At 34.9% G+C, this 25,777-nt stretch overlaps 2 protein-coding genes across 3 annotated transcripts; one reads left to right on the top strand and one right to left on the bottom strand.

Annotated features, from left to right (window-relative positions):
* Positions 1 to 310: 310 nt before the first annotated feature.
* On the bottom strand, positions 311 to 9,408 carry LOC123309402. Of its 2 annotated transcripts, none has more exons than XM_044892507.1 (17): positions 9,088 to 9,408; positions 7,535 to 7,794; positions 7,341 to 7,367; positions 7,250 to 7,285; positions 7,145 to 7,189; positions 6,728 to 6,769; positions 6,631 to 6,669; positions 6,438 to 6,485; positions 5,798 to 5,994; positions 4,818 to 4,934; positions 3,190 to 3,524; positions 2,033 to 2,089; positions 1,916 to 1,966; positions 1,808 to 1,855; positions 1,177 to 1,245; positions 772 to 849; positions 311 to 569 (listed from the first exon to the last, which is right to left on the bottom strand). In XM_044892507.1, exons 1-17 carry the CDS (start codon positions 9,287 to 9,289, stop codon positions 325 to 327), a joined length of 1,896 nt encoding a protein of 631 aa, XP_044748442.1. In that variant the 5' UTR covers positions 9,290 to 9,408; the 3' UTR covers positions 311 to 324. The 2 variants fall into 2 exon arrangements, with proteins under 2 accessions (XP_044748442.1, XP_044748443.1); XM_044892508.1 differs by having other exon boundaries at positions 5,798 to 5,988.
* Positions 9,409 to 15,040: 5,632 nt separating this feature from the next.
* Positions 15,041 to 25,381, top strand: LOC123309830 (apyrase). The gene is made up of 9 exons (XM_044893111.1): positions 15,041 to 15,391; positions 20,058 to 20,277; positions 22,146 to 22,343; positions 22,423 to 22,633; positions 23,187 to 23,384; positions 23,712 to 23,869; positions 23,946 to 24,036; positions 24,093 to 24,251; positions 24,791 to 25,381. The coding sequence occupies exons 1-9, from the start codon at positions 15,267 to 15,269 to the stop codon at positions 25,114 to 25,116; spliced, it is 1,686 nt and encodes a 561-aa protein (XP_044749046.1). The 5' UTR covers positions 15,041 to 15,266; the 3' UTR covers positions 25,117 to 25,381.
* Positions 25,382 to 25,777: the final 396 nt, after the last annotated feature.

Here is a 25,777-nt window from a genome sequence, read left to right as displayed (position 1 = left end):
TTCAAATTTGATCATTTCTGTTTCTCTTTAACAACGAGAACGAAGTAAAAGGTCCTAATCTTTGTTCTTGATCCGGACAACCCACAGTTCTCAATTCTTGAAATTATTTCTCTATAGACTATGTGCTTGCAATTTTTCCTTCAAACTTTTGCAGTTTATTAATAAAATGGTGGATGCGCCACGTTTTCTCAAAAGCAAACCAAGTAACTAATCCTAAGGGGGGCAAATGATAATCCTGAAATTAATTAGGCCTCAAAAAAGAATACTAAATTTGCATGCTAACAAAGTTATTTATTTGAATAAAACAAAATAAGGTTTTTTGATTTATTCGTACGTTTTGGACGAACAATAGTTTTCTTCTTTTTTTAATACAAACACTCCTTCGACAGCTTTCGGAATACACTTTGGTTTCTTACTAGTGGACTTCATGACTTCGAACGTGGAAAAATCTCGAAATTTTGTGATTTTGGTTATAGCGTAACGTACTTCCATTGGTGGAGGGATGTAGGAATCTCCCATTTCAAGGCAAACTCTGGCTGGTTTCTCAAAACACAATTTCGATATTTCATCTGCCAAGAAATTGTTTTCTTAGGTGAATTTTGCTAAATAATAGTGTGTCAACACTGGCTGACCTATGACTATGAAGTCAACTAGATAGGCCCTTGAACAGATTATTTCACGTAGGTAAATTGTTGCAATTTCAAATTACTCATGAGAGTGATGACCTCCATATTTAAATCAAAATCTCATCTAACCCCAACCCTTTCTTACCATTGCAATCTAAAAGAGGAAGAACAGATCTGCTAATACTCTTCTCAGGTTCCATGCAGTATCTCGTTTCAGAGAAATCTGCAATTATAAGTAAGACGTTCAATGGAAATAAAAGATCGAAATATAATTTTCTGTAAAATGGTGGCCCGGTGCATTATTAAAATTAGAACAATTATTTTTCCTTATCATTCTTCAGCTGAAATAAAAAAATCGAAAAAACAAGAAATTTATCTTCTGAAGAATTAGGTTTTTCCTTAAATCCTGAAATAAAGACCCATCTAAAATAAAAGCAGCATGGATGGATTCATCATTCAAAATAGGGCAAACGTGAGTTATTCAAAATTTGACGAGTTTTGATTCGGAAATTAAGTGAAGGAGAAAATTTCGCTAAAATGGAAAACTCACCCCTACATTCATATGGACCTCCCAGTATTCTGACGCTCTTTTTTCTTTGTGGTCGGCAGTCACCAGATTCTAAAAGAAACATACACAATTTTCAATATCAATCAAATATCAGGAGATTAGGGAAATTGGCAGCCCCAACTACCCATCTACAACTGGTCGTTCTTACAGAAGGTAATTGATGTAAGAATTTATAATTACATATAGATAGCGGTTTTTTGAAATTGTGATTTCTTTATATCTTTATTGGGACATAGTCAGTGACGGATAACATCATTTTGAGCAATGAAAGGAATAAACTATGTTTTTTTTAAATTCATATAATTTCGCGTTTTGTATAATTTAACTCTCAGGTATATCGCCTGATGTTTCGCGGTATTAGGCATCATCAGAGTAATCTAGATCTAAGATTATATCTCCGAACACTTTGAATTCCACAGTATATCAAATTTTAACCATATTTTTTATGGAATTTGTGAACTGTGGCAGAAAAACTTTCATTATTTCTGAGATATCCTTCAGAAGTAAACTGTCAGTTGTAAAATTTGTTTAAGTAGCCAACAGTGTATCGATCAAATGGTGCCAAACCCAAATCTTGCCTGATATTTGGTACAAATTCATATACGTTTCTCACCTGAGCAGATCTGTATGCATGAGTCACGTCTACGATTTTGCTTTCCACCTTAAACGAAAAATTCTTCAATTAATTTCAAGAAATCAGATCGATAGGAGGAACACTTACACTGAGTGGATCTAGATTCAATTGTTGTTATTTCGGATTTACAATACTGACCTTCATAAAATAAAGAAAAATATTAACAAGATCTCATATCGAAAAGTCTATTCACGAATAACTTACATGAAGTGTTGACTTTCAAACAACTTATGGCTGCATCGGCAACTCTTACGCCTTTCGCTGAAAAATCAATATTTTTGGTAGATCTCAAATAAAAACAGAGGCATTTATACAGGGCGTTAATGTTTGAATTTTTCTCAAGTTTTTTTCTCATAGTATCTAGACTTCACAAGATATTCCACTGAAATTTGGCATACGTATTAAAATTGAGAGTTTACACCATGTGATATGCCAAATTCGATAACAAATTTTTTGATGAAAATACACACATGAGATGAGCTCATGTGCCAAAGAACAGGGAGTTCCATCAACTCCCTAATCTTTGCTCATGTGGGTTTTATGATCATAAAACGCATCTAATCTGGAGGTGAGAAATATATGGCCTCACTAGTTTTTGAATTGAGAGTAGTACCAGTCGATTGATCACTAGTTTTTGAATTGAGAGTAGTACCAGTCGATTTCTCATGAAGAACTTCATCTATGGGACATGGGAAGATACTATCCAAATCGCTTATGAAAAACTATCAAAATTAATGGAAACGACAATTCCGAAGATTGTCTGAACGAGGGAAAACCCAGAGAAGTTGAAACATCCAAACGCAACTGTAAACCGGTTTTGTGATTATTATCGTCACTACAGTGTAGCGTTGAATATTCCCATGGGTCTTAACACATCGGGGCGAGGTTTTGAGAAATTCTCATCACTACGCGCCACCTATCCCGCAAAGACCTAACTAAAACCTCACTTTCTCTTCAGACTCCTAAATTTAACTATAACGAATGTTGAAACATTAATCAAAGAACCGCAGGGGTTCGCTTGCTAGTCCATATTCAGCTACGTAATTTGATAACAATGAAAATGATGAGTACTGTTGCAGCACCTTAAGTCATTGGAAGAGAAAGTGAGGTTATGGTTCAGTCTATACGGGGCAGGTGACCCATCATGATGAGAATTTCTTAAAACGTCGCAACGATTTCGCTTTATGACCTCATCTCCGTTGGGAATATTCAACGCTGCACTGTACTGACGAGGGACAATGATCCCGAAACCGGTCTACAGTTGCGTTTGGATATTTCAACTTCTCTGGGTTTCCATTCATTTTGATATCTCCCGAAGTAGGCAGTGCTCCTTATGGTTATTGTTGTGAAAAACTACCTACGTATCAGGGAACAAGTACACGATTTATTCCTCCTGACCGGAGAATCCTTCCTCTCCTTCGCCTTTTCCGCAACCTTTTCCCTGGGTACGCAGCAGGCAGAGCACATGCATTCTGTGCATGCCTCATCAGCGAACCTGACGCTGCTTCCGACCTTGCAAACATTCGATACCCTGGATGGCGGTTTGGAAACACCCGCCGAGATTGGTATGCAGAAATTGCAATCGCAAGCGACCGAAGACTTCTTTTGCGTTACCGTCGACTCTGTCTCTACCTCTGCGTTGCTCATCTTCGGCCTTGGTATGGGGATGGTTTGTATGAAGGTGCTGATTGTTTCCCTATAAAAATATTCAACTAGAAGAAGAGTGCTCGGTTTCTGAGCTCAATTTATCAGAAGATAACGGACTCATAACCTGTAATTGCAACTGAAATAACCGGCTATCAGTCCATTAACTTTAGATACATGGAGCTCAGAAACTGGGCATAAGAATGCTTATGTAATATACATAGTTGGTGCCCGTTTACCTACATGTCCTCTGCTAATACCTCAGATACACATACATTCCATGATGGATATGTTGGACGTCCGAAAGTTATCCGTTGAAGCGTGTAGTACCTATCCGATTGTATATACTACCATGGATTACCTTTATGGTAATTGCAGTTACCAGTATGTTACCAGACGTATAAGGCTAACATACTGTACCTGTAATCGCGAAAGGTACGCCCTCCTTAGATCCAATCATTTTGAAGAAAGGAATTATATCAGAGGAAGAGAGAATGATACCTGAGCTCTTCTAGACTCAGTTTGAAAGAACCAAGGTCCCAATTTTGACCCTTTCTGCAGCCAAGCCATCCACGATCGATATGGTCAATGGTTTCGTCTTTTTCTAGGCAGAGCCTGCAGTGAGTTCAGTTGACGATGCCAAGTTTGAGTCTTCAATGTCACTCTGAGCAAGCTATGATAGATCTCAGATTAGTTCTAGGGAATTCCCTCCAACACTTGGTGTGCTTTTGAAAGGTTCGGAAAAAACCCTATGTAAGTAGCTTATGACCGGATCAGCAGCTCCAAGATTCGAGGATCCTTTGTTCCATCCATCTGTCACCTTTGTTTCTCCACCATGGAATTTGAAATTCCAATAGGCAGCTGGTTCTAAAAGGATATGCATTATAGAGCCTATTCTGGCATCCTTAATCTCATTGCCTGTGTCCCAAAAGTCCAAGTACCCAAATAAGTGGCAGTCTTTTGCACCATCCGCCTCATGGTTAAGAGAGGATCGATCTGCAGTAGATTACTTGTGCCGATTTGGATTTGTTCACTGTGAGTGATCTTATGATAGCTTGGGCTATAGGAGAGACCAGCCCTTGTCGAAAAGGTTACTGGCGTAAAGTTTAATGGTGGAAATTCACTCAAGTAAATGATGTGGCTGATCTGTCTAGACTCTTACTAAGTTAGACTCAGGCACCGGAGCCTTATTTGGCTGAAGCGCTCTAGGTAAACCAGCAATTACTTTGAAGGTAGAGGTCCTTATGGCAAAACAAGTCACTGAAGGTTCTCCTTTGACCAGTCCTTGTTACACCAGATCAGTTTTACGCTACGTTATGATTCAAATACAGAGCTACATACTCACTTCGTGGGTTCAGAAGCTAACGATTTCTTCTCTCGGAAACCTGTCGCTGTAACCACGCTGGGGTCCACGGTGTTGGGAAAAATTATAGTTGGCTGCTCGATAAGTTCACATTGTGTTCTGGAATCGATATAACAGGATTTCAACAAGTTGTCAGGTTTTGAATTATGTATGTACCTGCGTGGATTCTCTAAGAGAGTATAAGAGAAAATAGGGATGCATAAATACAATAGGTTTGTTCGTAGAGTGGTTTGCAACGGTTGTGAACTGTACAAAGCAAGCGCAATTTCATTTCAGGGTAGCAAAAATCCATTTGCGCTTGCTCTGTACACAATTCCATTTCAGGGTATCAAAAATCCATTTGCGCTTGCTCTGTACAGTTCACAACCGTTGTGAACCACTCTACGAACAAGCCTAATGTTTTATATTAAATTGTTAATCTTGGTTGTGCTTTCGATGCAAAGTTTGAAATCAATAAGAACAAGGTTTGGTATAATTATGTATTGGGAACTGTCAACACTGGTATTTCCAGGTGAAATCTTCCATTGGCATCTTGAAGTTTCACATATTTTATAGTATTACTTTCTCAGATATTTTGATGTGTAAGTAATATTTGTCTTGTTTACAAAAAGTTGAAAGTTGCTCCTCAGTCAAAAATGGAATCAAATCATGAAAATTTAATAATCATAAAATCCTTTTAACCCATTGGGAGTCCTGATAAAGGTATAAGATGCTCCTAAAAAGATCAGCAGTCGATCCAGACTCTGTTGGTATTGATGAAGGTTTTCATGGCCATATAGTAATGTATATTAGTAATTTACAAGATAAGTTATTTAACCTAACGTATTCGATTAGAATCTTGGGAGTAATCTACACCAAAATGATTAAAATGGTACAACTTTGTACTTATAGTTGAACCTTATTAGAGCATCTTGTGATGTTCTTATTTCGATGCCAATTAGTATGTTTCGGAAAGAATCTACCTTTTCTGAGGACAAGGCAGACATGATGGTGCATCTCCAGGGGAATTTCCAAGGACAGAAATTGTGGTCATTTGGTGGTAGAATTGCGAACAAGGGCAGTCTGTCGTAGTGGTGCCGGATCCTGGGGGTGAAAGTTGTCTTGGACGTCTGGCTGGTGGGCTTACTGTTCGTAACTGGCATTTCATCGGCGACTGAAACTTTTTGGTGATGTTCTATAGGTCATATAAGGAACCAATTTCCCTTATCTAATATTCTTGGAATAACTGAATGGAATTTGGTGAAAATAATGTGTTTATTTATTTGATAATGATCCTCTTAGATCATAGATCTTGGCTTCTATCGAATTATTTAAATGGTTTAAAATTGTGGACTGAAACATGAAGAATCATATCATCCAGAGTTGAGCATGGATTTTAACTACCGAAATATATGACACCACAAAAAACTTGAAAGTACAGAGAAGTACTCTTCACTACAAAACCAACGACTTTCATAATAAATTTAACGGTCCCTTTAGTTTTAAATCTTCTTTTAGTCCTACTAAAACGAAACGAAAGCTTTAAAATGAAAGGGAGGTTATGAAACATTGTCGTGAGGCTGAAAGCATACTTTGCGACAAGGTTCATTCTGTATTTCTCACCTTTGGCGGTTCAAAGCTGTGACAGGGCAAGTTTACACTGGATCGATCCTGAAATGTTCAATTGAAATGTTTGATAATCTCTTCCTTGAAGTATTATATAAAAAGAAAATATTTTTCAGATTGTCAGAAGGTGATTAGCAATATGTATGTAACAAACTCCTTTCAAATGCGATTAATGATTGATACTACTCACACCTGGGTAGTCAGCTCTGTCAGGATTGTAGCTGGTCATCTGAAAAAAATTGATTTTAATTGACTTTGATTGTATCTAACAGATGGATCGTACTCACAGACGATGGTAAGACCCTCGTTTGGCTGTGTTGACATTTGCTCTGCAGAAGGAAATCGCAAGTGGTTAAGAATGCACAAATGTATTAAGTATATAAGGTTGCTTAATCGTGAACCTGGTTTTATTATTTCTCTTTAATATTTCGAAAAGGATCGCAATCATAGGATTTGATTTTTTTCGATTAGACAGATGGGAAGAAAGAAATATTTTCAGTTGATGCAGTTAAGTTTCTGCTTGTCTTGAGATAAGTAATTCCTCAATAATAGAATCTTTTCTTTGCACATTCTTCAAAGTTACTTAACTTATTTTATCGATGCATAACTGATAGTCTGAGAGATTATATTTTAGCCGAAAAAAGTTATCAGTCAATATATTTTTCTTGAGATGTAGCTTTCATTTCACAATATGTGGTACTTACCCTCCTCCCATTCATGGAGGCTGCTATATTTTCTTGAGTAATGATCTGAAATATCGTGTGGTTTGTATGAAAACCAGATAAGATTGTTGATTCATTGTCACTTACGTATTTACAAGGTTTCTTTCTTACTTCGCTCATTACCTGCGAATAATTGAATATTGTTATTTTTGTTAATTTCTTCGATGTTGAAACTCACCTCAGGCTTGAGTTCTTCTGGAAAGACCTTAAAACGAACATGTGCAATTTAATGAACAACATTACTGGTCAGGGTAAACTTAGACATCATGAAAATATAGAGATAATTCATTTTGTTCATGGCATGAGATTTTTGTATGTAGGCTACTTTAGTATTAATTTTGAATTGCATAAACCCCTTTGTGACAAAATTACCTCAGGTGGAGCTACGTTATTCTTTTCCATTCCACCATACTGACAAGAAGCTGTGCTTTGGCTGATTGGTTCCGAAGCTTCTCTACTTTCCTTGACGATGCTTTCGAAAGGAGTTTCATGGACGCTGGGGTCAGGGGTGAAACTGGTGAATTCTAGGGTGCCAGCCATTTCTATCAACGCCTGTAGACCGACCAATATGGACTCGTCCGCCGTTGGTCCCAGGACTTTACCGAACACATCTGGGCCCTTGTAAATAGCTCCTGCAATAGTTATGACTATGATACCCAGGAATCCCAGGATATGCAAAAAGTGTTGAGATTTTTAATGTCATACACCCATTTGCAACTAACGCAACGTACCATGTGGGTTGAAATAATGAAATTGATTCAGATAGATAACATCTGCTGATATATAATCAACAAATGTTGCGATCTCAAGCAAGTCATCATCTCTCAAAGTATTAATAGAAATGACCCTTCATCGAGATGCTGGTTTCGGTCTCATTTTACCCCATTAGAGCAACACAACTGATACCCTAACGAAAATGACAGAAAACATGCCTATGTATATAATGTAATGTAATTTCCAAACAGATCAGCCTGGAGAATGAAACTCTAGAACAGGTCGAGCAGTTCAAATACTTGGAAAGCTTCATAAATACTAGGGTTAACATAGACACAGAAATACACAACCGTATAAATTCGGATCATAGGCATTCTGGAAGCTCAAGGACAGAGTGTTTCAAAATCACGAACTCAATCTGAAGACCAAGACAGCTGTTTACAAACCATCGGTCCTCCCAACGCTTCTTTACGGAAGCGAAAGCTGGACGCCCTACAGGCGACATATTAAACAGCTGGAACAAACGCTTCAAAGTCATCTGAGACAAATAATGCACATCAGACGGTTTCACGAAGTTTCGAATGCAGAAGTCTTGCAGCGGGCGAGTTGTACAACAATTGAGACTCAAGTAACGAGGGCCCAACTCAGATGGAGCGGCCACATTCTGAAGATGCAAGGCACAAGACTCCCCAAAATAGCTCTGTATGGCGAATTCACAGAGGGAGCTCGGAAGCCAGGTGGCCAGTTTAAGTTAAGGATATTCTACATCAATCCCTAAAATCAGTTAATGCCAATCATAACTGGGAACAACTAGCGTTAGACAGGTCACAGTTGAGGTCTTTGGTACACAGTTATAATGGAGACTCGAGAAGGATACAGTGGCGGCCAGATCCGGTTGGCGACTATCCATGCCCGGAGTGTGAAAGGATCTGAAGGTCCAGTTGGGTCTCTTCAGTCACAGGAGGGCACACAGTCGCAATTAGCCCTAAGAAATTATAAGTCTGTTCTTTTTTTATGCAATGAATGAATGACATCTGGATCAATTTTATATATCTTGCAACACCATGTCAACTTTCCATTTATCCAAGAATCAAATTTCTCACGAATGAAGTTTGATTAATATTATATTAACCTTTCCTACGCAATAGGCTGAATCTATATGAAATGAAATAGATTCATACATTGTATTCATACCGATTTCCCGCACTTACTCTGCAAACCTTTTTCGGGATTTTTCTGCACACTGCTTGTGACAAATGGCGACGTAGTAACTTCCGGTGTTGAACCCGAAGAATCGTTCACTGAATCTGTATGTGGATTGGACACTTCCAGATGTTCGAAATTCGCTTGGTGCCCTGGATAGGAATGATTCACTGATGGGTTAGACTGTAACTGACAATCGAAAAGATTCATATTTCCTGAAAAATGATACAACAACACACTGAAATTTGTTACGGAGGGGGAACAGGTACAATATCGAACAAATTTATAACAGTGACATAAATTTGAAGTTGAGAAGTCAAGATGAGATTCAAGATGGATCACAGAAGATTAAAAAATTCTTAGTGGTTGCTGTCCTGAGTAGGGAGATGATCATACACCCAAGAGAGAAGGTGCAATTCAGTTCAAAGTCGATTGGAAGGGTGATGACGTAGAAGCAGTGGCGGTTCCAAGACTGATATTGGGTGGGGGCCATAATTTTATATTTGAAATTCTGTAAGGTGTTTGCGTGTTTGTTGATATAAAATAGGTTCATCTTTATAAATGCAAGCTCTAGCTCATTGATAATAAAGTGGCGACTGATGATCGTAGTTTTTCTCATGAGGATGTGAAGTATCAGACATTCTTATAGAGAGATACTAAACTTATTCCTGTTTTGGTAAATATTGATGATATTGATAAATAGATAAAGGTATCAAAAACAGATAGAGAAAGAAGTGTTTCAGTAGGTACTCATTGAAATAATAAGTGAGTGTAGTATCAGTCCAGTTTCCAATAAAAATTTCAGATAATTGAAAATCAAGTTCATTTCTAGCGAAATTAAAAAATGGGAGTAATATCTGATTATTTCACTTTTTCCTCATAAAACTCATTCTATTGTTAGTTGATATCGTAGTTAGGATCAATTCGATGATATCCATATATTTCGAATGTGAATACAAAGCGTTCTTATATCATTAAGACTGAAGGAAGTACTCCAAATTGTAACAATTTAATATCAGCTGATTAATGTAGATCACTGTGTATTCATGCAAATGATTCACTATTCAGTGCGAGTCCCTAACTTGGAATAAGCTACCGAACTCGAAGTAAGCCAGTCTTCATCTTTAAAAAATGAGAATCTTCCAACTCACCGAAGATGAAGAAAGAAAAATATTGTGAACATACAAAACGCCCTGTTTTCTGACGTTTCTTACGTTAAATGGTGAGGTACATCGTCAAAATTGTTTGTATATTGTGCAGAAAAAACCCTCACTGGATGAGGGTAGGCCACACTCAATATTGAGAAAAAATCAATGTTCGAGCAGGCATTGCTTGTGATAGGACCAGTTTTCTTTCAAGGAAATCTCAGCTACATATTTAAAAAATTCTTGTGGGAAGTACTACTCCTGAGTTTGGATTTTCTGTTTCCCAAAGTGGATGAAACCGAATATAAACATCTGGTTCTAACAAGACCTGTTCGTGAGTATCTGGATGATGCTTTTCCTTGCCGAAGGATTGGTTGAAGAGGATCTTTTGAATGGCCTTCCAGGTCTTCAGGTTTAACACTTGTGGACTATTTCTTATGGGGAGTAATTGGAGAGCAAAGTTTTCAGGATAAAACAGCGAAATATTGAGTAGTTACACTAGTTACTAGAAGATTTTGGATTGCCATTCAAGAAAATTACCATGACGTCATATCTCATATTTCGGACATGCTGTATAACATTTTCATAGATCAAAAAGAGCGCAATATGAAATATTAATACTGTTCGAGTATATTTACGCAACAAAAAAACTGTTTTCTATATAATGGATCAATTCCAAGTTAGAGTTCCGCAGGTATTTATTGAAATTTGGACGGAGTATTTCTACTGAATTTCCCCAAAAGTTTTGTTAAATATTTTTTGTACTTTATTTCACTGACGAAAATTCGGGAGAAATAAAAGCAAAAATGGTTCCATCTGTTTATTTTTATCATTCATTTTCTTCTCGAACTTCTGTATTTCATCCAGCATTCTTCTATAGGTCGGAGTGCCAACAGTCCTTGAGATCTTTCTGATCGAAGAAGTGGAACTGCTCGGTTCATTTTCAGGATCTATGAGATCAACCTCTTTCTCTTCCAAATAGATGTTCAGTCCTTCGGCATTGACCAGATTGCAGCTTACCTCTTTGTCCAAATATTCCACATAGCGACATTTCTCCTTGAACCTTATCTTGCTGGGTATGTGTATATTGAGATTTTTCAGATTACAGGCACTCTGACGTTTTTGGTGACTTTCATTCTTGGCTATTTCCACTGAATCCTTCGGCGCGATCTTGAAGAGGCAATGGTGTGACATGATCACATTTTGATTTTGTCTGATTGGTTTTTGAGGATGTTTTGGTGACGTATGACAAAAAGTGACGTCGGTGTTACATCGAATTCAGTTGGAAATCGAGAATTTCTTGACATTTCATGAGTGGAATGAATTTTGGACATATTCTCATTTAACATGAAAAAAATTTTGTATGTACTTCGTATTATATTGGCTGCATTTGGAAAAATTGATATACTTAGGCGACGAATGAAGCACGAAGTTATAAACAAAAATAAAAACAATTATTCTTCAAAATTAGTTTTTCTTGATTAATCTTAAAAATAATGTTTTTCGTACATAATTTTTTTCGTATGGGTATCTCTGATCAGTCTGATCTCTAGAATTTCGATGCATTCTTGATTATATTTTCATATCAGATAAGTATTCTAAAATAAAAATTTTGAAAACTTCAGAAGCCTCTCATAGCTGAGTAAATATGTTATTGCCTATTGTTGATACGTAGATAAACATGAAATACATAATTTTTGGGATTACGTACGGATTCAAGAAACTACGTCAGATATCGAAGAATTTGCAGACTGAATTTATCAATAAATAATGTGATTAGAGTAGATATCTTTGGTGGTCAAATTTATGACGTTCTAATAATAGTTTATCAATCGAATGTGGAATGATAATACACCAAAATAATTTCCGTACGTGTTCAAGGAGTTCAAGGACAAGTTTAATTTCCGAAATTTTGGAATTTGATTCTTCAAATTGCCTGAATGATTTGGTTGAGCTTTGGTATAAAAAACATTCTGTCTGATTATACAGTGTCCTGAAACGGTGACGCGTTGTTCCATTTCTCCATTTAGGAAACATAGATATAGTTTTTCTTCCTAACGTTACCTAACTGCTTGAGCTCGACAAAATCTATACAGGATGTAAATGAACATTTGCAAAAAATCTGGGGGGTGGATCTTTCATATAGATTTTTTTTAGCAGCCCCTGCTTAGTACAGCTCTCTGAAGAGGGTACCTGAAAGAACAATCAAATAAAATCGACTCTTGGGCACAAAAAATTACTCAGATGTTTGGAAAAGGGCTTTCGGTAAAATTAAATGAAAAGGAAATTTCGTAATTGAAAGAAGGAATATATACATTATTACAAGGCTTGGCTCGTAACACATTTCATATTGTTAATCCAAAGTTAATCAATTATAATCAAGATTTACTAACTCGTTTCCATGTTAGAACTGAAAAAATGTCGAAGGCTGGAATTCTGTTTCATGGCTGATCAGTGCGAAGAACTTCTATTTGCATTGGTTATTAATGTGTTTTATTGCCTACTCACAATGAGCCATGTATGTGTTTATGTTCAATAAGGATACAACTCCTTTCATTTTCTCAACTCAGTTCTTTTTCGTGGAAATTCTTAATGAACATAATATCATGATATCATATCGTCAAATAAGGGTTTAGAGGGAAAATAGACGTACGAGGATGTATTGATATCTAGTTAGCCTAGACCAGTTCCATGCTTAAAAAAATAATTGCGTTACCATAGCAACTAACAATAACTCATTAGAAGTATCAATGTGAAGTTTGAGGTCAAAAAAGTAAACCAGAGTTACGCAATAAATTAAAAGAAGGAAGATGTCCACCGAAATTGTGAAAATCGAAAAATTGGAATATGGAGCCATCATCAAGTACCTATATTTGAAAGGGTTAAGAGGTAAGCAGATTTACGATGATATGCTTAATACCCTTGGTGATCAATGTCCTTCGTATGCGACCGTGAAAAATTGAACTGCAAGCTTCAAAAGAGGTAAATTTTCTATTGAAGATGATGACCGATCAAGAAGGCCAGTTTCTGTGTCAGTCCCCGAAAATATCGATGCAGTTCATCACATGATTTTATCAAACCATGGAATTGGGATAAAACAGATAACTGAAGCACTGAATATTTCATACGAACGCGTTCATCATATAGTTCACGTCAATTTGGACATGAGAAAAATTGCTGCAAAATGGATCCCCAAATGTTTGAATGTTGACAAAAAGCATGCAAGGGCAAAAGTATGGCGTTCGATCTGTGCTCGATTTGAAAACGATGTAGACTTCTTGAACCGAATTGTTACTATGGATGGGACTTGGGCATATTTCTACGATCCAGAATCAAGGCAACAATCGATGGAATGGCGACACTCTGGTTCTCCAAGACCTAAGAAGTTTCGTGTCCAAAAATCTGCTATAAAAGTTCTTGCTTCAGTTTTTTGGGATTGCCATGAAATAATCATAATTGATTTCTTGAAACAATAACCGGAGATTACTATTCGACATCACTGACCATTCTACGGAAAAAAACTAAAGAGAAAAGACGCGGAAAGCTATCCAAAGGTGTTTTGTTTTTGCAGGACAACGCCCCTGCACACAAATCTCATGTTACCATGCAAAAAATTCGTGATTTAAGGTTTGAATTACTAGAACACCTCCCTTATTCACCAGATTTGGCTCCATTCGACTATCATCTCTTTCCTCAACTGAAAAAAAGTTTAAAAGGTCGTAAATTTTCTTCCAACCAGGAGGTAATAAAAGCTATGGAGGTCTGGTTTGCTGAGCAAAAAGAAAAATTTTTTTTGAAAGGTCTAGAGACGTTGCAGGTTCGCTGTAATAAATGTATCCAACTAAGAGGAGAATATATTGAGTATTAAAATATTTTGACATTGAAATTTTGTTTGGTTCTATAGTAGGCTAAGAATTTTTCAATATATACTCGTATATTTATAAAAATCCAAATTTGAAAATTTGTTCACTGCACTGAATATTTGGTTAAGTACAACATTCATTCAAAGATTGTTCTACGTAGAGTTGCTGTTTTTGAATCACAATGACCTAACAGTGAGTACCACAAAAGTAGATAAGAATTGACTTTTTTGGACTGACGACGGCAAGCTTGTAAATTTTCCGTTACAAAGTTAGGGAAGTTGTTTGGTGCAGAATTTTATGATCTTCAACTTTGAATACCATAACATTTTGCGTACGATACGCCGTTTGCAAGATATGAGCAGAAAACCGGAAATAGTCCGAAAATTTCAAGGTTTTTTGCGATTTTCGGTCTGAGCTGGTTCTGCTACGAGGCAGCAAACATCAGATTCGTATTCAGCACCAAAAAAACATATAATTCCGTTGGAAAACTTTCTACCGTACTCATGTTACCAAAAAAATTGCCATTTGATTAGACCACTTAAGGGTAGTTTTCTATGACGACATTTTGGATTTTGTTTGGTACCCCTTTGATAATTAATGATTTTTTCGAACATTATTCATTATTTTGAATTCACTATCGGAAATTTTTCGAACTGAACTGTAAATAACTTCTCTGTTTCATACGGGTATACCTTATCAACATTGAATTTCGAAAGAAATGTGTGCGAAGTGGATAATTGTCGTTGACTTTTTTCCGTATCTCTAGACATAATTGATATAATTTCATCATTTTTCCTCATTCCAAAATAGTATAGCGCATGTGTTTTTACGAGTTCATGCTTCTCATTTCGAAAGACAGCTAAGACGTTGATTTGTGACCACAAAAATTCACCTAGACACTTTACTGATACGTTGTCGGCTTAGTAGACAAAACTCAGCCCAGCAACTCAAACAATACTCTACATTAACGTAAATTGAGTGCAGTATCTAGTACCTAACCACATCATCACCTTCATTTGCTACTGTTCAGCCATAAGCGATTTTGATGGAGATGAAAAAAAATGGGGATATCCAGAGAAGAAAACCTTGAATTTGAAGTCTATCTTATCTCGATGGTCGGCGCAAACCGTGGAATGGGTCAATTGAATAGTGTGTTTTAGTTCATTCAATTGTCACAAGATGCGTTATACGGATGTGGTGATTTTGGTTAATTTACTCGCGTGCGCTAGTGCTTTGCCCACGTTCGATATTGACACAGAAACGTTCGAACTGTCAGTGATACATATAAATGATTTTCACGCAAGGTGAGATTTGATTAAAAAATTTTTTTCATTTTGGATCGATTATATTTCGGTCGAAATACAAAGCTTTTTCGAATTCAGGAGGTGCGCCCTTCAATTGAATTAAATTTGAAAAATTTTCGCACCCCGAGTAGTTATCAATATTTTCTTTCGCTTAAGACGTATGTGAGTGTTGGTAATTCCAAATGATCTTGTGGAAATTGATCATTCTGTTTGTTCAAAGTTCTATTTCTTTTTCCGGCATATTTGAAAATAACTACCTACCGAATGTATATATTTTTTCTTTTCTGTAGATATCTGCATAAGTCGATAAAAATTCAAAATGACCCTTATGAAATTTTAATCAAAATGCGAAAATACAGGGTTAGTCTTTGACTCGTACAAATATTTTAACAGTAGATTCTTTAGGTCAAAAGAAACAGTTTTTCCATTAGCATTTTTTCCGAATCCGCTCAGTTTAAAAGATACAGGCTGTTGAAAAACCACAAAAAAAACGTTATTTTTAGTTTTAACTCACAAAGGGCTCTATCGCATGAAATGAATTTCGGAATCTAGTTTTTCATTTAGTTGATGAATCTTTTTCGAACACAAGATATCTCCTACGTATTCTCATTATGACCATTATGTACAATAAAAATACCAAAAATTCAAAGAACCCAACTCTTGAAATATTTGAAAGTTTTCTTCAAATTTTCTCGTATAATGCGCCGTTTTCGAGTAATTTGATGTCCAAAAATAAAAAATTGGTACAATAGCCGAATGCTCATTATGAAAACTCAAAATGGCTATATCTTTCTATCAGGGTTGAATCGGAAAAAAAGGTATAAGAAAAAAGTGTTTCTTTTGACCTCAAAAATCTACTGATAAAATATGTATACAAGTCAAAGACTCACCATGTAATATTAATAAAAGAAGAAAAGAAACACTTGACTCAACGTTTCACAAATTTTCAATCGAAAACTTTTGTTGACATGCATGTTTCGTGTGTTATTCCATTTACAAGAGTTAATAAAATACATGATTCAAAGACACATATTGATATTCTTCAATTACAACTTACAATGAATTATTTCCATTTTCCTTTTGAAAATGTATACTTCTTGTAAAAAAATGCTAAAATTTTTATTATGCAGTTACTCTTCTTCTTCTTCCGCTGCTATCCACTAATGGATGTTTGCGATCATTTCTGACCATTTAATTCTGTCTCTAATGCTGAGGATCAATTCTCCAGGTACTCTAGACATTCAAAAATATGAAAACGTTCAGATTGATCAGAAAATATGACTTTTTTCTATATTTCACTTTTCGAAATGAGTATGAAGTCAAGTTCTGCGAAATTTTCATACTAGCAGATACAATAATAGAAAATATGTAGGAGTTCTTTCCGAAAATAAATAGTGAAGGACAAATATTGCATTATTGTTTTGAAACAATAAAATGGAAATGGACGTTGATATGTAAAAATGAATTATCGTCATATAAAAATTAAAATGTCAGCAAAAATTGCCCCCATATCTGTAAAAAAAGTATTATTTATCTAATGATCAAAAAAGTTTTATTACAGTTTTTTTCGAAACAAGGGCAAAACAAAACTATTTAAGTTATTGACAATTGACTGCAGTTTATTCCGGTACAGAAGAGTTTCTACTATATTTAATCGATTTTTCTGCTGAAACCTAATATATCAAGAATCAGCCTATCAAACTATAATGGTCAATATTTTGGACAAAAATTCCAATTGAATCAAGTTTTGACGATAGTTTCATGATTTTTAAAATGTTATTCTCATTCTTCATTTTTGTAAATTATGTGAAAATATTATGTGAATTGCAGCTATATCTGAGGGAATGTTAAATTTTCACGCAAACTTATTCTGGTGGATTATTATTGCTGTATGCATTTTTTACGCTGAAATGCAAATTTTTTAAAATTCGGACTACGTTAATCGTTATCGAGTCTGAATTGCTGATTCGTATGCGATACTGGAGTGTCCATATCTTGACTTTTTAAAGCATTATGTGAGTTGCACTTTATGGGTAGTAGTTACCAACATAACGAAAATTTTCATTTATTCATTATAGATAAGTCTAGCACTGCTGTTACTTTGACATGGATAACTATGGCTTTAATTATTGAAGTAAGGGCTTTGCAAATGAGAATACCGTCTTTTAATTTTTTTTACTAATATTTTAGCATCCAGCAGTGTGAGTTGCAAATTTAGGCCAAAATAAGAATTCAATATTTTTACTTTTGCCATACCTACTTTCTCTCAGACCTCTGGTCATGAGAAAGTGAAAAGAAGAATAATTTAGCTGGCTGTACTCCAAATATGCGCGAAAAATATTCTATTGGTATAACTATGCATGTATGCAGAGTGCTGTTTGACTCAAAAGAGAATCCAACTTAAAAGGCTTCTCTTCGAAGTGACACACTGTATATATAATTGGGAGAAACTGAAATCAATCAAACGCGAAAGTGCCGCTTGAAATTAACCACTATGTAATTTTTTCCTTGCATAAACGATAATATACGGATATTTCCGTCATCGATTTGATAAATTCTGGATTATCTTAATTGCATAATAATCAACAGTTTCTAGTTTCTTGAACGTAGATAAATCAATAATGATTGAAGAGTGAAGTAACAACTAAATTTTGTCAACCTGTGATGTGGTGGGACACAACCAATTTTCTTATCATTTAATTTGTACAAGGAAAACGTTTGTTTGTTAAATCACCGTTACATAAGTTATTTTACTTAAATCAAACGAAAACAATGGGTTTAAAACATGGTTGCTTAACTATTTACATTTTCTGTTGGAAGCTGAGGTGATTAATCCAGAAAATTTTTATTTTGTTTTGGTATGGTATTGAAAATAAGATTATATACCTAAGTATGGTTTGATTAATTTCAAGGTGATCTAACTATTGTCTGAGTATTTGGAATTCTATCGTTATTTGGACTAAATTTTCGAACAGATACCTCCAGTAGAAATCTATTTTCGGATGAATCAATCTTTGTCGTCTCATTGTCTCATTGAGGACCGCAGACGAGGATGGCATGTCTGAGAATGTGGACCCCTTTTTTAATTAGATTATGATCTTTCCTAGAAATTGCTGCCTTTCCTGTGCCATAAGCCGCTCGCATAAAAGGCTTTCTCCGGACTACTGACGAAGAACATAAATCCATTAAATTTGTCAGAATGAATAAATATGCGAACATCTTCATAGGAATCAGTTTCAATCTTCATTAAAAAGCGTCCAAAAATCCAGAAATTTTCACATTTTAAGCTGCGACACATGTAAAACATGTCACGAAATTCTGATGAGTTTAGATAAAACTAGGACAGAATATTACTCGAAGAAAATTCCAGCCTATACAGGGAGATTCTTGAGGTTAAAAGAAACACTTTTTTCCTTTACCATTTTTTCCGAATATCCGGCTCGGTTTAAAAGATAGAGGCTGTTGAAAAACTCACAAATGGATTTATGGAATGAAATGAATTTCGGAATATAGTTTTTATTTATTTGATGAATCTTTTTCGAACACAAAATATCACCCAAGTCTTCCAGTTTTCCCATTATGACCATTACGTACCATAAAAATATCAAAAATTCAAAGAACCCAACCCTTGAAACTAAGTTGGGCGCTATCTAATGAATATTTGAACGTTTTGTAAAATAAAAGTATTCTTCATATTTTCTCGTACACCTCGCAGTTCTCGAGAAATTTGATGTCCAAAACTTATCTGGGAAATTTGAAAAATTGGATACTTTAGCTGAATACAACTCTGTTGAAAGGATTCACACAAATGGCCATATCTTTTTATCAGGGCCGAATCGGAAAAAATGGTAAGGGTAAAAAGTGTATTTTTTGACCTCGATAATATACTGTTAAAATATTTGTGCTAGTCAAAGATTTACCCTGTATAATGGGAGTCATGCTACGTACCTGTTGATAAATTATTTTTTCAAGAAAAACCGTTACTTTTGGATAAAAATTACATGAGACCTTATGTGATGAAAATGAATCAATATGAAAAGTGAATTTTTTTAATGGTATAATAAGTAAAAGGAAAAAAGTTTCTTGCTAAACAAATTTCAGGGGTGGCTTTTTCTACCCCTTGAAGTTATAGGGGATAAAGCTACAGTTTTATTGATATCCTTCTACCCAATTTTCAGAAGGGTCATGACCCCTGTAGTAGGTAGAGAAAGAGGCGAAACAACACAAGTTCATTTGGTAAATCCAATTCTAATACTGTGATAAACTGAATAAAAATCTGGATTGCACATAGGTCCATATCTTTCAATATGTGAAAATTTATCATTTATCTTGGCTCCTGGATTGTTCTTTGTTCCTTGTATGCATTGTACTGCATTCGAATGATTCCTGCGGATAAAATTTCTTTCAATTTATGTCCGTTTGTCATGTAATTTGATACTCAAGATAAGATTGGTTGAAGATTTATTAACAAGACCTCTTGTTCTTTCTCGAATATCGGGTGATAAAAATGGTATATTTATATAGTTCCTACTCCATACTGAAAATGTTTTAAGTCCAGGTCACATTTCAGGTAGAATTTACTGAATAATTCTGCAGCTAACGTTTTATATCCCCAGAACAACTTGAACATGTCTTGGTTCTCTAAAAACAATGTTTTAATTTCCAGATTTGAGCAAATCACCACATCGGGTGGTAAATGTAAAGATGAATCGAAATGTATCGCTGGACTAGGTAGAATAAAGACTGAAATCAACCAGATCCTACAAGAGAAACCAGATTCTCTAGTCCTGAATGCAGGAGATAATTTTCAAGGAACACTCTATTACAATATTTTTAAGTACAATATAACTGCCCATTTCCTCAATACCATACCGTTTGATGCTATCGTAAGTATCGAGTTATTATGTTATTTTCTTAATTATTTATCAATCAAAAAGGCTTCCGATCTGCTTGCATCATAAACACGATTCTTATCTGAGTAAACCTCACACCAGAATAAATAATTTCTCTTTTCTCTAAACACTCTGCGAGATCAATTCTTTGGACGAATCGTTAATTTTTGAAAATTGCTGGATTTTATGGCAGAGAAAATTCATCAATTTGTCATGCAGGAAGCGTGAAAATAGGAAGGTAATTTCATAACTACAATATGTGGTTTCACGACTTAGCAAGTGGTCACGAATATAATTAAATTTTTCGGTTAATTTTCGAATTATTAACGTGTGCATAATAAATGGCTGATTATCTTGGTTTTACATTCGATTATCTGAAATTTTATTGTGTATTTCGAGAATATTTCTGGAAAATCAACGGAAATAACAAATTATTGAATTCCGAAAAAGTAGGTATACCTCCTATGCCTGTGTACATTTTTGGAAATTTCCTTCTATATTATTCACAGAAGTTAAACCCTATTCTTGATATTTCTTATGTTGTTTCTTGATAAGAGATAAGAAAAAGTATTCGGAATTGCTGTTGTATTTCAGTTCCAAATTTTAATTCTTGTTCTTGACTCTTGTGGTGGAATACTGAGGAATGGAGAATTTTTCGGGATGATTCTGATTGTGTTTTGGAAAAAGAACTTATCATTCAAATTTGGCCATTTTGAGGAGTCATGTTACATAGTTGTACAGGCTGTAAATAATTGAGGTTGAGTCCTTGTCAGAAAAAGTATGGATCTTTCATATTTTTTTTTATTCGTCTCCGTTTGTAGATAGCTCCCTACAGATGGCACTTAAAAACAATTTATGAGTTTTTCCTTATAAACCAGAATACAGACTGAAATAAAATTGCGCCGACACTATGAGTGCGAGAACCCACACTATATTTTGACATGGAATCACCCAATTATTAATTTACACGCTATTGCTATATAATAATAGAATGAGTTATCCTGTTTGATATTGACTCAGTTTTTAATTCCACTGTAAACTTGATATTTTTGTGAAATGAATTGAAGAATCAAGTTATTTAGAATCTGTAAAAAACATTATTATGAACAATGAAACAATGATGAGATCTATACTTATTTATCTAAGCCAATTGTTTCTTTCAATATTTTCAAGATTTTTTCAATTATCCTTAAATATTCTACAATTACTCCATGTGTGAGAATGATATTTATCAAATTTTTGAGGCTAGCATACAGGGTGTCACATTCAAATGTAAGTTTCTAGTGGAAAATCAAGATTTTTTAAAATCGCTCGGACCAGTCTCTTATCACATGAAAACCAACATCATATCATTTCTTCCCTCTGCTGGCGAACTCCAATTCCTCAAATTTGAATAGGAAAGATGGGTCTGGCAGTAAAAATATTTTTGAGTTTTGATCATTTGTTTACGTAATATTCGACTTTGAAAATGAAATAGCACCCAGCATAAGATTACCAATTTCAACGAGAGAAAAATTTGTTCAGAAAGACAAGATAAGTGTCCTGAAAGTTTAATCTGAGAGAAGTGCTCAAATGTGGTCCCTCCAAATAACAAACAGTGGTAAAAATTTTGCTCAAACATCCGCTTCAAATTCTGAATCATTTCACTAAACTAAGAGGTGTACATACCAATTCAAAATGGAAAGGTCTTTCAAATTCTGCAAAAATATATACGGGTTTGAATCCATGTTTATTCAGTTTGAATTAAATTAAGAAATTTGAAGCTATTTTCTATTAGAATAAGGGAAAATCTACTATAGACTTGCTTAGCTGTATAACAATATATTTGTCTCAATATTATCATTAGTTCAGATATCTTTCAGGTATTAGGAAACCACGAATTTGATGATGGTATCGCCGGTGTAACTCCTTTCATGAAAATGCTAAATGCCCCTATTGTGCTGAGCAACGTTAACGATACATTCGAACCCACATTTCAAGGGCTGTACAAGAAAAGTGTTGTGGTAGAAAGAAACGGAAGAAAAATTGGAATTATTGGTGTCATCATTCAATCCTGCGATGTGAGTAGACTTTCCCAATCTAACATTGTTGAGTATTCGAATGAATCATGGAAATCTCAGTGAATTCATTTGGTTTCAGGAAATTTCCAACACTGAAAATTTGATATTCTACGATGAATCGACTTCAGTCAATGAAGAAGCAGAAAGATTAGTTAGGGAGGAGGGAGTATTCACTAATATTGTTTTATCCCATAGTGGTTACGGTGTAGAGAAACTGATAGCACAAAATGCGACAAATAAAATAAGTATTATTGTTGGTGGACATTCACATTCATTTTTATATACTGGGGGTGAGTTATTCATATACTTCGAAAATAAGACCTCTGAGTCGCTGTATAGCATGGAAATATAAACGTTAATTGATTTAACTACTAATCAATATTTTTTCGGATCGTGCAATCTATCTCTTATATAAGAAAATGAAGCCGTATCGAACGTTTATTCTAGGAAATGGTTATATTAATTTTTATTCGTTAAATCAAACAACCTTCGGAATTACCTAAGTAAGAAGAAATATATGGAGTGAAAAGTAACCTATTTCTAACAATAGGTATATAACCACATAATAATAAGTTCTAAGGATTAAGTCGGAGTATTTGAAAACAACTTCATTAACTAATACAATTTTCAGTTGAATCGATGAATAATTACGGAAGTTATAGTGAAAAAAAGTTTGATAAATTTTATTAAACACTCGCAAACAAAGTAATTAAAAAGCCCAATTAAAATTGATTTGAATTAAGTTTGGTTCACTAAAAATATCTTAAAGTGATCTCTGCAGTGTTTTCCAATATTCAATCAAATATGGAAAACTTCATCTTTCCTTTATAATTTTTATTTCAGATGATCCACCAGGACCTGACATACCCGCTGGTCCATATCCTACTGTGATAACTAGTGATGAAGGCAAAACTGTATTAGTCACTCAGGCTTCCGCATATACGAAGTACTTAGGAAACATAACAGTATTTTACGATGAAGAGGGCAATATTAAGAGTTGGTCAGGTGCCCCTATATTCATGGACCATAAAATACCTCAGGGTAAGTTTCCTCAGTATTTTCAACTAATTCTCCAGTGTTTGATTGTTTGCAATGTAGCAAGATCTTTTCCTGAAAATATTCTACTACGTTATGAACCAGTGAGAAGATTCAGTTATACTAATATCACTATGGAACAAATAAAATGACGAATCTCTTTGTTACGTTTTTAAAATATGAATTAAATCTGTCTGAGAACCATCAATTGGTGAGAAATGTCTTAGGATACCAGTCGCTCTTAAATTGAGATTCTTGGTACTTCAATTTCCTCAAATATTTTCGATACTTCTTTTTTTCAATAGTGGACGATTAAAATGTGATTTTTTTCAGATCAAGCATATTTAAATGAACTGATACCTTACGCACTGGTTGTGAATCAAAGCGCAAACGATATACTTGGATCTAGTCTTGTTCGATTAGAAAGAGACGACTGCAGAATGGGGGAATGCTTATTAGGCAATTTTGTCACTGACGCTATGGTTTATTCGGTAATTTTTCTTTGATTCATGATTTACGAATTCTGCTCGATATTTCTTCATTATACATTGAACGATTTTTTTTAAGTACGTACAAACTTCCCCAAGGTCATCTTGGACTAAGGCAGCTATAGCTCTCATGAATACTGGTGGTCTAAGGACTTCAATTCCTAAAGGAAGTGAGTAAGTTATAAAGAATATTAGAGTTGTGGAATAAATTTTTCTAACGTTTCAGATATAACCTATGATGATATGACTAATGCTCAACCGTTTGGAAATGATCTCTATATGGGAGAGGTGACAGGACAAGATTTGAAAGATATTTTCGAGTTTTCAGCAACCCCATACTTTTATGGAAGAACGTTTATCAATATCAACATTTTACAAGTATCAGGTAATCATTATTTTAATCGAATTAGGTGCAAAAGTGAAGATTTTTTTGACACAAGGTAGAAGCCATCAAAATAATTCATTTCACTTAAAACTGTCTGTATACAATATTCAAGATGCCTGAGCTACAACCCCCAAAAATTTCTTATTAGTTGCATCAGGTCCTCGAAAAAAGTGTAGAAAATTGAGAACTTTTATTGGAAGTGTTGACAAAGTGCTATTATCCTATTTCATCCCCTTTTTACGACCATTGTTGGAGGGTTTATAACAAGAAGAAAATTGTGATGACCTCTGTGAAAAAATTTGTCAATAATTTGGACGAATTTTATTGGTGATTTTGAACTAATATTCTATTAGTCATCACGAGATAACTTTTTCCCCATTGTTTGAGATAATTCAGATAAAAAATGATCTAGGGTCGTATTAGGATCCATTTCAGTAATCATTTTCAATTTTTTTTTCACCTTTGTCATTTCGAGAGTTTTGTATAGGTGATTCTTGGTGAAACGCTCCATGTTCGTAACGATAAAAACTTTTTTGTAGGTATACAAGTCACCATCGATGTCAGGGAGCCTATTGGATCTAGAATTACGTCCCTGAAAGTGAGATGTGCTGATTGTCAAATTCCTGTTTACGAGGACGTCGATAAGAAGAAGATCTACAGAATAATCGTCCCTTCGTTCCTCTTCCGAGGAGGAGACGGCTTCAACATCATTCCGGATAGGCTTAGGAACTTCCAGATAGGCGAGGTGGACATGGACGCTTTCAGGAATTTCCTACACAATAGAAGTCCGATCTTTGAAGAGGTCGAAGGAAGGATTCAGATATTAGGCGCTGAAAATATACAAACAAGAGATCTATATTATTGATGCTAAATTTTGAAGATAGTTTGAATTGAAAATTTTTTATACGGAGCGTATTACAGGTTTCAGGAAGGGAAGTATCTGTATTAGTTTTCAAAAAAAGATGCCATTTTGAGAATGGTTCCTTCGGTAACGACGAGAAAAATGTATTGAGTAAATCTAGTCTTTTTATACCATTAACGAGTCGAAATTCTAGATAATTCTGAAGATTTTCATCATATTGATTTGTATTTCGTTGTAGAAAAAAAATTGAATAAACATATTTTGTTGGTGGTAGTTTTTTATTGAGAAATCTTGATAGGAGTTTAAGGAAACCTAAGCCTTACCTACCGTAATCTTTATTTACCTAATTTGACAGAAGCAGTTTATTTCAGATGGTCCGGTTGTACAGGATGGGCAAAATTCTTTGTCTACTGAGGGGATCTCAACAACTATAGCAGCTGGAAGAAAACAGATGACACATTATCGAGCTCTTTTTTTGCTGATTAATCCAAATCTGAAAACAAAATCGGCCTATCATTTCTAGATTTTGAGTTATAAACAAAAATTTAGATTTTGACGATTTCGAAAAGTTCTCATAACTTTTTTGTCTCTGATGTAACAGATCTGAAGCATGAACTTCCTTAGGCACTTTTATACATAGAATCTACTAATAAAAGGTTTTTTC

The sequence above is a fragment of the Coccinella septempunctata genome, chromosome 3 (genome assembly GCF_907165205.1).
Source record: "Coccinella septempunctata chromosome 3, icCocSept1.1, whole genome shotgun sequence".
NCBI lineage: Eukaryota > Metazoa > Arthropoda > Insecta > Coleoptera > Coccinellidae > Coccinella > Coccinella septempunctata.
Note: the sequence above shows the minus strand (reverse complement) of the source record. Positions and strands in the feature narration are given on the sequence as shown.

Coding starts and splice junctions, on each gene's coding strand:
- LOC123309830 (XM_044893111.1), top strand. CDS start 15,267: ATGCGTTATACGGATGTGGTGATTTTGGTTAATTTACTCGCGTGCGCT. Junction 15,392..20,057: donor ATAAATGATTTTCACGCAAG/GTGAGATTTGAT, acceptor TTTAATTTCCAG/ATTTGAGCAAATCACCACAT. Junction 20,278..22,145: donor CCATACCGTTTGATGCTATC/GTAAGTATCGAG, acceptor GATATCTTTCAG/GTATTAGGAAACCACGAATT.
- LOC123309402 (XM_044892507.1), bottom strand. CDS start 9,289: ATGAATCTTTTCGATTGTCAGTTACAGTCTAACCCATCAGTGAATCAT. Junction 7,368..7,534: donor ATAACGTAGCTCCACCTGAG/GTAATTTTGTCA, acceptor GTTCGTTTTAAG/GTCTTTCCAGAAGAACTCAA. Junction 570..771: donor TCCTCTTTTAGATTGCAATG/GTAAGAAAGGGT, acceptor ATTTCTTGGCAG/ATGAAATATCGAAATTGTGT.